General features: G+C 43.6%; 2 protein-coding genes across 3 annotated transcripts in view; one reads left to right on the forward strand and one right to left on the reverse strand.

Annotated features, from left to right (window-relative positions):
- Positions 1-16,040, forward strand: part of tmem125a (transmembrane protein 125a) — a 48,939-nt gene that overhangs the window by 22,898 nt on the left and 10,001 nt on the right. The window lies entirely within an intron of this gene.
- Positions 3,780-11,810, reverse strand: LOC148895388 (uncharacterized). The gene is made up of 2 exons (XM_089001566.1): positions 10,275-11,810; positions 3,780-8,055 (listed from the first exon to the last, which is right to left on the reverse strand). Exon 2 carries the CDS (start codon positions 6,314-6,316, stop codon positions 3,872-3,874), a length of 2,445 nt encoding a protein of 814 aa, XP_088857692.1. The 5' UTR covers positions 6,317-8,055; positions 10,275-11,810; the 3' UTR covers positions 3,780-3,871.

Below are 16,040 nucleotides of genomic sequence, written 5' to 3' on the forward strand. Positions count from 1 at the left end.
GCAAACTTTTTGACTCGCGGGCCGCATTGGGTTCTAAAATTTGACAGAGGGGCCGGGCCAGGAGCATTTGGAGGGAGTGTTTGGGCCGGAAATACTAAACCTAAAGCAGTAAAGGACAACCGACGCCTCCGGACAAGTTATGTCCATAATTTATAAAATCACTTCAAATGACTTTGACTGAGCGTATTTTACAAAGATTCCACAGCATATAGCTATAGTTTACGTTTTAAGACTTGCGCTGAATATTCATGAAGTCTTGTTTTCGAGTTGATGACGACCCTCATGTAACGTCACGTTTGGACCGCCCCTGACCGAGAAAGCGACACACAATGCATTTTGGGTACTTTGTTTGGTCTGAAAACTTCGTGTTGATGGCGAAATTAGAAGGAAAACACATAAATAACGCCATGGTGAATCGTTGTGTGTTGCACCAAGACAACTATTTGATATTCGCTGACACAAATTCCCAGCTGACAAATCAGCCCATTTCTAACGGAGCTTGGGCGTAATCTTCTGCATTTTCTGGGTGCTACATTGCTGTCATTGACGGCTCGAATTGATATGGGAGGACTCCTTCAATCAATTAATTGCAAACATTTATGCTTTCCTCTTCAGAACTATTTGAATCATATTCATAACTGGATGAGTAACAAGAGAACATCTTCTCCGAATCTGAAGCCATTGTTTTGATTGTCGAGCAAGGCAAGACGTCTTGGCGTGACGTCATGAACAAGGGGGTGGGACCTTCTGAAACTGGCCATTTCCGGATTCATTTGAAGTCATTTTTATTGGTGTTTTTCACTTAACTAAAAATATCAGCCTGCCTGATTTGGGTATTATAGATGCTATAAAACGTTTTTCTGATGTCAGTGGGAAACAAAAAAAATGGTCTCAAGGAATATGGCGTTTACATACTATTTCGTAGATACTTGGAGGAGGAAATGGAAATAGATTAAAATAACTTATGCACTGTGATTTATCAAGATTGCGTCTGTTTTTAATAAGTTTTCATTGAAGGGGCAAAGTTAAAGAAATCAACATTTATTGAAAAATGGAATCACTTTTAACATTCAAAACATATTTTTACACAACGAAATATTTAAGCTCAATAATACCTACTTGTGTTAAATTCCGGCAAATCATAGATGGTTTGTCCTTGCGCTCAACAAACTCTCCACTGACGCCCTCGCCTTCACGCGAAAAACAATATGTGTACCGTCGCCGAGCACACAGACATAGGCTACCTGCAGTTGAAATTTGCATACTCGGCACGACAGCCAATCAGAAGCCTGCTTCTTCCTTCCGGACTTTCGCAAGCGTTATATAGTCGTGCAATTGCATGTCATTTTCCAAAATAGATGCACAGAACCTCAGCCCAGAAGAAAGATTCAAAAGAAGCTAACAACATATGCGACGCTACAAAAGTAAATTTACATTAAACCGTGACTGTAAAGTGTACGTGAGACTTATGAAAGGGGCTTAGTGGCTCATAGGACGCAATGCAAACGTTGCATTGTGCACCACAATGACAATCGACTACTGCAGCAAAATCTACAGCCATGCACATTTACCGTAAATTAAGCAAGGTAGCATTTGTAGGAGGTACATTCTTGATTTAAAAAAAACTTTATACTTTGTGACAATGTTTTTTAATGTGATATTGTCTCATTGTGCTTCAAGTAGATAGTATTAACATATACGCAGCTCCAGCCATTTTATCTCCAAATACCTTTGAATGCACGCGCTGTTGCGTCACAGAATGAGGCATATACAAACAAACGATACAATTACTTTTCCTATTTTGTTTAGCAATTAGTGTAGCATAACGATACCACGTGTTTGATAACAACCGATTCCAGTCATGTTTTTCTCCTGCAAACGGTTGATATAATGCGTCCATGACACCTGAATTTTGGGCTTTTTTGGCAGGTATTTCAACATGGGCTGTCAGTCTGATGTGCGGTTTATGTTGTAAAGGCGATGTCACGACTGGTGATGTCAAAGATGACATGATGCATATAGTTACGGGAAAACCAGTGTGATGTTCACGAAAATCAGGACAGAGTCCATGCATCCTGCAACATCATGAGTTATGACAGCAAGTTGCATATCAGTCATTGTACCAGTTCCATTTCCAGTTCCTAACCAGTTCCCTTGACTTATCTTGACGACGATTCGTTTTGCTTCTTGGGCACAGCTATTTCGAACCCATTCTGTGTTAGACTTAGAACGGACAACAACGGAATCCCAACCAGTGGTCCAAGCCTTCCCTGACTTGATACGAGCGTACCAAAACTCTTGAGGATAATTGCTTCCATCTTGTGCTTCGTTCACGAGGATGCTAAGGGAAAATGACACAATTACTGCAGCTTATTGTGGAAAGCAGGCTACAGGATGTGCCATGTTTGGACACTTTTCTGCCGTCGTTGGGTGTAAGGGTGGAGTTGGCTGATGGAATGGGAGGCTTTACGTGTGTCATCTGGATTGCCTCCACTAATTCATACAGCAAGATGATGTGGACCAAACCCATGGCTATTGAGTAGTTTGGCTCCGTCTCTCTTCCACCTGCTCAAGATCTAGTTGGTGAACGATTTTGCAATGGCTTTGATGCACGCAGGTGGCTCTTTCGGCGATCTTGATGGCAGTTGGCGTTGTGATCAGCACGGTGAATGGCCCCTCCCACTTTGGTGCAGACCAGGACTTCCTCTTGATCGCCTTGATCAGCACCTCGTCTCCGGAGCGCAGCAGCCTCTGTTCCTGTGGAGGGAACAAAGAGGACTGCGGCAGTACACATGCTGTGGACCTCTTTTTGTTGTAAAAATTTCACACAACGTTTTTGCCAACAAAGCGCTTGGATCTGATTCATTCTTTTGCCCAAAGTTCACCTTCCCATAATGGGAGGAAGAATGGTCTTCCATTGCAATATCTCAAAAGGCGTTAAGCCATTATTAGTGGGCATTATTTTCAGATATAATTTAATCAGAAATAGACGTTCAGGCCATGGTTTGCCTGTTGCCTCCATCGTTTTTCTGAGTCGATTTTTTATCGTACCATTCGTTCTTTCAATTAATCTTGCACTCTGTGGATGGTATGCACAGTGATTTTTTCAATGCGATTCCTAAATGTTCGGACATTTTGGTTATTACGTCCTTAACAAAATGTGGCCTATTATCACTCCAATTTATTCTTGGTATGCCATGTTCTGGAATAATATGTTTGCATAACGCTTTAGCAACGGATAATGCATCGGATTTCTTTGAAGGTACAATTTCCACCCATTTGGTGAATGAATCAATTAGCACCAGAATCAGAATCAGAATCAGAATACCTTTATTCGTCCCGCAATGGGGAAATTTGCAGTCCACAGCAGCAATTGAAGAGGGATGGGGTTGGGGTGGGAGTGAAAGGATAGAAAACAAGATATTCTAAGCATAACAAAATAAAAATGTCAACTGTATACTGTGCAAATGTAGATGTGACCCGTTCTATAAACAAGACTGTACATAGTGCAGAATCAAGAAATGCATTTAGCTATATTGCAACAACCCATATTTACAAGTGTCCAGTTTTTTTTGTTTTTTTTCACATGTGATCATTGGGAATTGTGAAGCCTGACAGCAGTCGGTAGGAACGAGCGGCGGTACCTCTCCTTCTTGCAGCGCGGGTGTAATAGTCTCTGGCTAAAGGAGCTACCCAGATCTGTCAGGATGGGCAGGAGGGGGTGGGAGGGGCTGTCCGTCATAGCTTTTAGTTTAGCTAGCGTCCGTCTGTTGCCCACCTCCTCTAGAGAGTCCAGCGAGCAGCCCACGACAGAACTGGCCCGCTTGACAAAGCGCTCCAGTATTTTTCTGTCCCGGGTGGTGATGCTGCCTCACCAGCAGACAATGCCATAGTGGATGGCTGATGCCACCACAGAGTCATAGAAGGTCTTTAGGAGTGACCCCTGAACTCCAAAAGACCTCAGTTTCCTGAGGAGGAAGAGGCGACTCTGTCCCTTTTTGATTAGGGCATCCGTGTTTGTTGTCCAGTCCAGTTTATTGTTGAGAGTAACACCCAGGTACTTGTAGGAGGTCACCCTCTCAATGTCCGAACCCTGGATGTTCAATGGTGCAGGTGACGATTGTTTCCTGCAGAAGTCCACCACCAGCTCCTTGGTTTTGCCGGTGTTGATCTGGAGGTGATTCTGCTGGCACCAGTCCACAAAGTCCTTTGTCAGTCCCCTGTACTCCCTATCGTCTCCCTCTGTAATGAGGCCGACAATAGCTGAATCGTCAGAGAACTTCTGAAGGTGGCAGGTTGGGGTGTTGTAATTGAAGTCCGAGGTGTAGAGGGTGAAGAGGAATGGAGCCAGGACTGTTCCCTGCGGCGCTCCGGTGCTGCAGAGAAGCCTGCCTGACTCACAGTTCTTTACTCTCACGTACTGTGGCCTGTTTGTGAGGTAATCTGTAATCCAGGATGTGAGGTGATGGTCGACTCCGGCATGCCGCAGCTTGTCCCCCAGTAGACTTGGCTGGATGGCGTTGAAGCCACTGGAGAAATCGAAGAATGTGATCCTCACCGTGCTCCCAGCATTCTCCAGGTGCAGCAACGCCGTATGGAGGAGGTAGATGATGGCATCCTCCACACCGATGCTGGGCTGGTAGGCAAATTGTAGCGGGTCCAGCGATGAGCTTGCCAGTGGTCGCAGGTGGGCGAGGACGAGTCTCTCCAGCGTCTTCATCAGGTGAGACGTCAGCGCCACCGGTCTGTAGCTGTTGAGCTCTTTGGGGTTGGCAATCTTGGGCACTGGGACCAGGCATGACGTTTTCCACAGCTGTGGAACTCTGCCCAGCTTCAGGCTCAGGTTGAACAAGTGCTGGACAATGACACACAGCTGGTCGGAGCAGGTCTTGAGGAGTCGGGAACTGATATCATCCGGACCTGCTGCCTTCCTCACCTGCATCCTCCTCAGTTGGTTCCTCACCTGCGCAATTGTGACAGACAGGCAGGAACCAGGAGGCAGAGTGGCGGCTGAGGGTGTGGCAACGGTTGGGAGGGCAGATGTTGGTTGTGGAAAGCTGGTCGTGAGAGGGGGCAGGGAGGGTAAGGCCACAGTGAGAGTTGGTGCAGGTGCAGCTACAGGTGAAGTTGACGGTGGGCCGGGGGCGGCTGGCATCTTGTCAAACCGATTGAAAAAGCGGTTGAGTTCATCTGCCCAGTCCTTGTCTTTTTTGTTCAATGTCACTGGGCTTTTGTGGCCTGAGATGTTTTTCAGGCCCTTCCAGACACCAGCGACATTGCTGGCTTGCAGCTGCTCCTCCATTTTCATCCTGTAGGCCTTCTTCCCCTCTCTGATCTTCCTCCTCAGTTGGATCTGCACGGCCTTCAGTTCCTCTCTGTTGCCCGACACAAAAGCCCTTTTCTTCTCCTTCAGGAGGACTTTTATGTCGGGATTTATCCATGGTTTGTTGTTGGCAAAACACCGCACAGTCCTGGTGGGTACGGTGTTTTGTTCACAAAAGTTAATGTAGTCTGTGATGGTGTTGGTGAGTGAGTCAATGTCTTCCCCATGAATCTCAGTAAAGAGCTCCCACCTGGTTGAATCAAAACAGTCCCGCAGAGCTTCTTCAGCTTCTGTGGACCATCTTTTGATCGTGCGGGTCACAGCTGGTTGCCTCTGCACAAGGGGTTTGTACACAGGCTGGAGATAAACCATATTGTGGTCTGCTCTTCCGAGAGGGGGGAGGGGGGAGGGTTTGTATGCATCCTTGGCGTTTGAATAAAATAGGTCCAATATGTTATTGTCTCTGGTGGCACAAGTTACATACTGTGTGAATGTTGGGAGGGAGAATTTCAGGGAAATGTGATTGAAGTCCCCTGAGATGATAAACAATGCGTTGGGGGACTGGGTTTGCAGCTTATTTACAACAGATATGAGGGCATCGGAGGCAGCGTCGCCATTTGCCGTAGGGGGAATGTACGTCGTCACGGCTATGACGTGTGAGAATTCCCGTGGCAGGTAATGCGGCCGGAGGCTAACGGCTAGCAGCTCGATGTCCCGAGTGCAAATTTTTTCCTTCACCGTGATGTGCCCAGGATTGCACCATTTGTCATTCACAAATACAGCAATCCCCCCTCCTTTCTGCTTACCGCTGCCTTCATTTCTGTCCGTTCGTACGAGTTGGAAGCCCTCCAACTGTGCGTGGGCGTCCGGAGTGATTGCCGAAAGCCATGTCTCCGTGACGAGTAGCAAGCTGGCTTCCCGGTACTCCCTCTGATGCCGCGTTAGCGCCGCCAGCTCGTCCATTTTATTCGGGAGCGATCTCACGTTCCCCATGATGACGGACGGGAGAACGTGTCGGTATTTCCTCGTTCTTTTGCAGCGATCTTTCCCGGCCCGACATCCTCGTTTCCTCCTCTTCAGTTCATCGGGGATGTCTGGTGCGGCGGCCGCTAGTCCGCTATTAGCCCGCCACGCTAGTAGCTGGTCTCGACTGTAAACAATGGGATTCCGCGTGCGCGTGGATTCCCCGTTCACAGGAGCGATGAAAAAGTAAAAAATAACGGCAATGAGCAAAAGAAAAGATGCCCATCTCCTCTCCGTAGGTTTATGGAACGAGATTAGGCAAAGCAAAAACGGAAAAGTAAAGAAGTGAAAAAGTAGACAAGAAAGGGAAATAGCTGCTGTGAAGGCAGCCACACAGGGGGGGCGCCATCTTTACCAAACAGTATTTATAAGAATTACTTGTGCTTAGTTCTATGAAATCCATGTGGACCACTTCAAAGGGGTTGACCCCTGTGGAAAATTTCCTCTTTTTGGTCGCATATTACTGTCAGAGATATGACAGACAGACACCGTGGACAGAGACTCAGAACCAGAAAGATTGTCCCCACTGCCGGCAGGAGACGCAGTCATCAGATGACATACGTCTGAATTGTGCGCCCCTCTGCCAAGCTATTTATTGAGAGTATATGTAAATTACAGTGATATATTAGTAAACATAGTTTTCTTTATTATAATGCCACGCCTCTGGGCGTTCTGAGCACCAACAGCTGCAAGCAGTAAAACATAAGACATTTTAATTGGTTGTCTTTTCCAAGAACTGATAAATTTGTAATCTGGCGCTTGTGCAGGATGTTTAAGCCGTAAATAACTTTGGTGGAAAAGGAGTATCTAAAGCCCTAAATTCTGTGCAAGGCCGGACCTTCTAGAATCTTGATGGAGACGACAGTTCACCTTGCCGTGTCTGTTGCACTCAGATTTACTGTGGCCATCTGCGCTTTGACTGTAGGCCCATTGTTTAGTTGGTCAGCAAAGCACGGCACTTTTAAACATGATAAATTATTATTCTCCATCATTCCCACCTCTTAATCATTTTTAAAAGTGATAGCAAACATTATCTTGACAGTGATCGTGGAGTGTAAAAAATGTGGAAAAAAACAAAATAGTAAATATAATGGCATATATGTGTCTATACTATTGGGATATATGTATATAGGTAAAATACAAGACAGAAGACATTCCCCGCTATAGCCTAACAATCAATGGGAAGCATGTATGTGTATATATACCCCCGTCCCACCTCTTAATTATATATTTCAAAGTTGCATTTTCATTAGTCTGATTATATGACTGGAGTGTCATTTTAAATTACTGTTCAACAAATTGCTCATTCATGACAGTTTCAAAATCACGGTGGGCATTTGGAAACAGTTCAACTTAATTTGAAGACACCAGATAATAACCAATATACCTAAAAAACATATTTTTCTTTTTCATTAAAAACAAATTTGGGAACATCTCTCATTTCATCCCCGCCCCTTTTTTTTTCTTGGGAAAAAAACAATGATATTGGGATAAAATGTACGTCAGCATGCAATCCGATCTTAGCATGCAGGGAAAATCTAGATCGGTCCCTCCGTCCAAAGGCCGTGAGATACGAGTTCCACATCGCTTGACTCCACACCGCTAGATAGGCTGCGTGACTGGTCCCTCTGGTCATCTGGTGGCCCCTTCCGTCACCAGCCTCGACGCGTCTGTGGTAGCAGCCTGGTATATCATGGTCCAGTCTGCTCCTGAAAATAATGGACGAGAACCCAAAATGAGCGTATGTCTCCTCAATGAACGATTCTTTGAGGAGCGCCTGGGTCCATGCATTTACATGGAGCCGGGAGCTCTCGGCCACGTTCCACCTCAAAAGGCGTGGAACCCCTGGCAGAATTTACGGTGACCCTCGAGCCTGAGTAGCGCAATTGGCACAGCCTCAAACCATTTAAAATATCTCTCCAGGTCACCACCATATAATTCCTAGATTCTAGTCCAGGCATGGGCAAACTACGGCCCGCGGGCCACATACGGCCCGTTAGGCTTTTCAATCCGGCCCGCCGAACTTGCCCAAATTATAGTACAAACAGTGTCTAAAACTCATGACAAAAAGCTAGCGAACAACAGGGCAGATAACTGAAAAGTTGCCTGCCCCATTTTTCCCAACTTGAAGCAAAATGAGACCAATCCCATTAAGAAACATTGTCACAAAGTATAAAGTTTTTTTTTAAATCAAGAATGCACCAACTACAAATGCTACCTTGCTTAATTTACGGCAAATGCGCATGGCTGTAAATTTTGCTACAGTAGTCAATTGTCATTGTGGTGCACAATGCAACGTTTGCATTGATTTCTACGAGCCACTAAGCCCCTTTCATAAATCTCACGTACACTTTACAGTCACGGTTTAATGTAAATTTACGTTTTGTAGCGTCACATATGTTGTTAGCTTCTTTTGAATCTTTCTTCTAGTTTGAGGTTCTGTGCATCTATTTTGGAAAATGACATGCAATTGCACGACTTTGTAACGCTTGCGAAAGTCCGGAAGAAAGAAGCAGGCTTCTGATTGGCTGCCGAGCCGAGTATGCAAATTTCAACTGCAGGTAGTCTATGTTTGTGTGCTCGGCGACGGTACACGTGTATTGTTAGCTCGTGAAGGCGAGAGCGTCAGTGAGGAGTTTGTTGAGCGCGCGGTCAGGACAAACCATCTATGATTTGGCGGAATTTAACATAAGTAGGTATTATTTAGCTTGAATATTTCGTTGTGTAATAATATGTTTTGAATGTGATTCCATTTTTCAATAAATGTTGATTTCTTTGCCCCTTCGATGGAAACTTAAAAACAGACGCAATCTTGATAAATCACAGTGCATATGTTATTTTAATCTATTTCCATTTCCTCCTCCAAGTATCTGCGAAATAGTCTGTAAATGCCATATCTTGCATATTCATTGAGACAAATTTATTAACTGATCAGGGATATTTTTCACATTTGAAAGACAGTTAATAAATTGGGTTGTAGTGTTTTTACTGTGCTATGAGGTTTGTACATACTACATTTAAAGGACAACCGGCACCATTTTTTGTTTTTGTTTCCCACTGACATCAGAAAAACGTTTTATAGCATCTAAAATACCCAAATCAGGCAGGCTGATATTTTTAGTTAAATGAAAAACACCAATAAAAATGACTTCAAAATGAATCCGGAAATGGTCAGTTTCAGAAGGTCCCACCCCTCTGTTCGTGACTTCACGCCAAGACGTCGTGCCTTGCTCGAGAATCAAAACAATGGCTTCAGATTCGGAGAAGATGTTTTCTTGTTCTTGTTCTTCTGAAGAGGAAAGCATAAATGTTTGCAATTCATTCTAGGAGTCCTCCCATATCAATTCGAGCCGTCAATGACAGCAATGTAGCACCCAGAAAATGCAGAAGATTGCGCCCAAGCTCCGTTGGAAATGGGCTGATTTGTCAGCTGGGAATTTGTGTCAGCGAATATCAAATAGTTGTCTTGGTGCAACACACAACGATTCACCATGGCGTTATTTATGTGTTTTCCTTCTAATTTCGCCATCAACACGGATCAACACGGATTAACACGAAGTTTTCAGACCAAACAAAGTACCCAAAATGCATTGTATGTCGCTTTCTCGGTCAGGGGCGGTCCAAACGTGACGTCACATGGGGATCGTCATCAACTCGAAAACAAGACTTCATATATTCAGCGCAAGTCTTAAAACGTAAACTATAGCTATATGCTGTGGAATCTTTGTAAAATACGCTCAGTCGAAGTCATTTGAAGTGATTTTATAAATTATGGACATAACTTGTTCGGAGTATTTCCGGCCCAAACACTCCCTCTCCCACTGCTCCTGGCCCGGCCCCTCTGTCAAATTTTAGAACCCAATGCGGCCCGCGAGTCAAAAAGTTTGCCCACCCCTGTTCTAGTCACTGTATTGTATTTCGATCTTACCGTGGTTTTCTGATGAACACCATTTCCCCCGTCTGGAGCTCCAACCGTTGATACAAACCTTCCGTCTCTGGCCACTCCGTCTGCATTCCCCCTACTCAGGAATTCACCCAAACGGTCTGCAAGAAGGTGGTTAACGTGGAAAAAACAAAAACAAAACAAACAAAAACTATCTTTCCCCTTAAACATTAAAAATCTCCAACTACATCAGCATAGGAGTTGATCTCCCATCAACTGCTTTCTCTAGCACCTTCAAAAACCCTTACCATCTCTTTGGCTAACCCGTCTCCTCCTAATATTCTAATCAGGAAACAATTCATACACAACATCAACAACTGTTCATCCTACTTGAATATCATTGACAACTGCACCCAATCCCCCCTCTAACTGTTGCAACTTTAGAGTTCATATTGATAAGCACCTCTCTTTCTACCATTCCCCACACTGCTGCACACACCCCCATAAATACCCCCACAATCAAGGCCTCATCTGATCTTTCTTGACCTCCACCAAAACACTCCGTCCCGCAGCCCCCAATCCTCTAACACAAATCTCCTTGACATCCCTGTAGCCAGACTCAGAACTGGGGGGCATCCAGCCTTCAGATAGATAGCCGTCCCCGCCCATGGGACGCAACCTCAAAAACTAAATTGTTCCATAATGCTTTTTTTCATGTTTTAATCTCGTTACTCATGCTTCCTTTTAGATCGATTTTTGGCGTCAATTATGTGTGCTTGTCTTCAGGCGTACATTTAATTTAGCATTTCTAGCTCTCGTGAAGCATCTACGAGTGCAATAAGAAACACTTTCAAATTACATTTATTAATATTATCATCATTAATATACGAGTTTCTTGGTGTGGCATATAAACCATCTTTTCTTTTTATTCTTATTTCCTGTTCGCTTCGCTGATATTGTAAAAAATTTCGAGCAAAGTAGCCACTGTGACAATCGGGATCATTCTAACAAAAACAATGTGGCCTTTTTTCCTTTTTGAAACCATTTGCCGAATGCTGCCGCACATCTGACGCATGAATGCTGGATATATTTGTTCGATTGGGTTCAATTGCATGCTGGTGTCGGTCAAAATGTTGTCGATCTCTCCCCCCACTCCTTTCTGAAAACGAACAGAAGTTGAGGCATTTTAACAAAACTACCAAAATCAAGCACCTCCAATTAGTCAGTTTGCACGAGGGTATCATGTAAACCCCCCAAAAACCATGCAAATTGGAATTTTTCTTTCCATTTGGGATCGTAAAATAAAGAAAGGTCAAATTGGCCACAGAGTGGCTTCCAAGCAACAAAATCTCCTATCATGCAGTGAGAAATATCCCATCTTCACACCAAGATAAGTGAATGGGAAATGTCCACATATAAACGTATAATGTCTGAAATTGTCAGTCAAAATTTCACTTCTGGAAAATTTGATTTAAACTAACAATTATTTCCCAAAACGTTTGCGAAAAACAGCTTTTCAAACTATTGAGACACAGCTCACGAGGCATTTCTAACAATTAACATTACCAGCCAATGAGCTTCCTGATAGGTCCACACGGCTGCCACATCCTCCACACACCTTTGGAAATTAGAATAGGGATCAATCTCGTTTTCGAATGTGTCAAAGGCATTGTGAAGTGGGGTGATTATCATGAGGTCGGTCGGGTCATGTGGAGGAAATCAAGGGATCAAAGCCAGTACTGTTGCAGGAGTTCAGTGGTTGCAGTGGAGTTGCATTGTGAGAGATTGTTCATTCAGAGTCCTTTTCTGCAGCAAATCATGCTTCAGCTTTCTGAGGTTCAGGTCTGTGATGCCAGCAGCAAGCACTTTCAGTTGAGTTTCCATCCCAGGGAGCAGGTGGGATGTCGCTTGGCTTTGTGGCTTGATCGCTGAACGGGTGGCAGCAAATGTGTTTCAGCTTTCTCAAGTTCATTTCTTTGAGGCCAGCAGCAAGCATTTGGAGTTCAGTTTCTATCCCAGGGAGCAGGTGGGATGTCTTGGCTTTGCGGCTTGACAGTGCTGTGGACATCATGAAGCTTGTCTGAACGGGTGGATGCAAGTGGCTGTGCATTCAGAGTCCATTTCTTTCACGTCACCACAATTTGAACAGCCAGCTTGATTTCAGAGATTTCCTCGCACACGCCCTCAGGCACTCATCCTACCGCCCCACAGCCATGCCGCCTTGGTCAAGCCTTTGCGGCCAGCCGGCCATAATTTCCAAGTGGAGCTAGAGGAATGGGCCAGCCGTGCTGGAACCTGGACACATTAATTTACATTCGGTCAGATTTTTTGTTTGTTAGTTTTTTTCTTAATTAGAGGAGCATAGCTTCCCGCAAATTCCCTGAATGTGTGCGGCGCAACCAACGACGTTTCTATCTTGTCTTCTCAAAAATGTGACAAGTCGATTTGTAGCCTGGACATTCCCACAGTCACCTTCTCGGCCTTGATTCGGGATCGCTGCACATAAAATAACATTCAAAAATGAATTTGTCAGGTAGCGCCATCTGAGGTGGAGGAGAGATAGAATTGAGTTGGCATTTCTCCAACATCACTTTGCACTTTACAGATCAAGTACGGTGGCCACACATTAACTATTTCCATAATTTCAATAATTTCAATAATTGAATCAAGTTTATAAAGGCTGAATCTGATCCCACAATCGCATAGCAGTTACCAGTTCGAAAATATAATTGGTATCATTATTAATTCTTCTTTACTGTTTTCTTTTTTATCAATCGCCGAGCCAGTTCCATCTGTTACAGTACGAATGATCATGCTTTTATCACGTTTATGTTGTATTAATTTACTCAAATTAATCAAGCTTTAATTGTTTCCTTCATCAGTGTCTTAGCTCAGTCAGATAGTTTCAAACTAACATACTGCATGGGAATGCACACTGTTTGTTTCACTTTCACCCCACAATGAATGGTGAGTCTTCTACTCTCGACACCTGCATTGTAAATTTAAAACAGAGTGACAGGTCGCCCTGATGAGGAACCACTCACAGAGAAAGCCAGATCTTGCTCTTTTGCCATAAAAGACAACGTCCTGATTTAATGTGAAGGAAATAACTACGGCATCTTAGTTTTCTCATCTGAATACTTGTATGTTTAATATCTGTTGAACATATCTTGTCACCTCTTAAAACATTTTGATCTTCTTTTTCAATTTGTGCACTTTCAATTTGGTCAATTTTTGGTAAACAGCTTGTCGCGCTTGAATGTTTGTTATCCTCCCCTTCTTGTGATTTATGACTGCATGAGGAGCCCCTCACACATTGATTAGAGTATTTTGTTAACAAACGCCGTGTAAATTCTTCTTTTCTTAATCCAATCAATATCCTCAACCCTCACAACAGTGTTAACAATTGTGCTAAACCTTATATCACATTTTTGGTGAGCTCAGGTATTCTTGCCTACAGGTTTAACCCATCAACTCCTTATTTCTAATCTAATTCGTTCAGTCTAGATGTACGCACGTATTATATCGTTGACACAGCTCACCTTTTATTTCCAGAACCATCAGTACTCACCACTCGAGAACAAATGCTATCTCACAACTGCCTCAAAACAAAACGTATGCGGAAAAAGTGGTCAACACCGCTTCTCTCTATCCCCTGTAATTGAAAGGGGAAAATGCAACAAGTTAATTCAAACGTCAAAACATCATTGTTTTTAAAGTTTCACTCTACAAAAGCATACCGTTTTCACATTTCTTCCCACTGAGGCAATGTTGAATTATAGACCTTGTCTTTTTGCTATATTAGCTGCCCAAGCGAGGCAAAAATCAACAGGACACAAAACATTCCAGATTAAACGAGCAAAATAACATGCCTTCCCGCATACCCTAAAATAATTTCCAATTATTCATCGTATTGTTTACTTCATTTTAGAGCATATTTTCTCGAACCATCATAATCCTTCTAAATGTATCAATATCAATCACAATTCCATACAACACGTATTCCAATAGAATGCCATCCATAATTAATATGATTTTTGTCTCTCTCTTTCCTGATGTAAAATGTAAAATTCTAACTCACGTTACCCTCTGAAATCTGAAACCAAATACTTTAGGACTTTTTTGGACCCAACTCGCATTTCTCTCTGTGCGAAAATGCGGTCCGTGTCAGTTTCAAAATAAGTTTGGCAATTTTCTTGCCTTCGGGCATATTATGGCCGTATGGTTGCTTACAACCATACGGCCATAATATGCTAAATTTTCTTTTTGCCCAATCTTTATATTTTAATAACGTTTTAATTCTGCCAACATCTCTTTCAGAGTAAAATTACTCTCTTTTTATAGGCATAATTATATCGCATTATCGATTTGGTGTTTGCCATCGACGAGCATTAATTCATCAACCTTATTTCGGCACCTCAGATCGAAGGCAGTTTGATTTCGAATGTCCGAGTAGGACTGACCACATTCCAACACTTCGTCCGTCCAAAGCAGAAACAAGTGTGTTGTCAACTTTTTATCCATTCGGGGCGCCCCTAAATACTGCCTGAGATCTGCGGGCCGGAACACGCATCGCGCTACCTTTTTCCACCCTTTTCTTGTGTGGTTTTCCATCTATTTTTTTTCTTTCGGCATCGTAAATATTTACTTGAACAGTGTCGATCCTTCAACGTCTATATCAACCAATTGTTTTTTTCTACAAATTCTTCTTCATCGAGGCAGACTGGCAACTAATTTGATTTAACTCGTTTCCAAAAAACGGGAAGACTTTCGCTTAGTGCCTCGACTTCACTGTAATTTACATGAAATCACAATCTCGTTCCGGCGTGTTTTTTCGAAATAAAATATTTAGGTTCCGGCGCCAAATTTTCATTAATACTATCGAAGCAGAGCGAATTATTAGCGTTCAATTTTTCGCCACATCCCCCTTCTCTCTCTCTTTTTTTTTATTATTTCTATGAATTTGGTCCAGTTCTTCACCGCATAGGGCGGACTCTATAACTGGGTTCGTTCAGTAGGACAGCAGTTCAAATTTACATTTGTGGTTTCTCCTTCTTCAACCCCCGAAAGGGTGAGGAGAACTTGCATACTGCATCCACAAAAGTCTGCTGTTTGAATCCCACTGTATATTATATGAATTACGACACGTTATCGCAATTCCAATCACACTCAGAAACAACCCCGCGACATAGTCAAGCTCGCAAGCTTGACACACAGACCCGCATGCTCACACATTGACTCACACAGGCACACAGACACAGTCACACAACCACAAGGATGATCAGTCCTTGTGTACCCAAAAACTAAGCTCAGTTCAGCACTCTCACTACCACATGAACTAGCTTAATTTTTTCCGAGGCTTTTCATTCTTCCAGACCTTCAAAAGGCTGTACTATCCAATCTTCAAGACCCAAACAAATAGGCTTGTCCTAAAATCAGTATCCGACTGACTTTCCGTACGTTTTTTTCCATGGCGCAATGGCCCTTGAGAACGTTCTCATTTTCCTTAAATCAGTATCCGACTGACTTTCTGTACGTACTTTTCCATGGCGCACTGGCCCCTTAGAACGTTCTCTATCTTCCAAGACCCAAACAAATAGGCTTGTACTATCCAAAATCTTCCAAGACCTAAACAAATAGGCTTGTACTATCGTTTATCAGACTGACCTCAATTTTTGGAGACGATCCTTCCGGTCCCGAGCCCGCCCAGGTTCGTTGGGATGGCGTTTGCGTCTCACCCGGCGAGCAGGCCTGGCTTCTGACCCCAAGAAAAGGAGGTCCTCTCGAAATCTTGTTGGCCTTGCCGGTGCA

Source organism: Hippocampus bargibanti, linkage group LG07 (genome assembly GCF_051943395.1).
Source record: "Hippocampus bargibanti isolate YZ-2025 linkage group LG07, ASM5194339v1, whole genome shotgun sequence".
NCBI lineage: Eukaryota > Metazoa > Chordata > Actinopteri > Syngnathiformes > Syngnathidae > Hippocampus > Hippocampus bargibanti.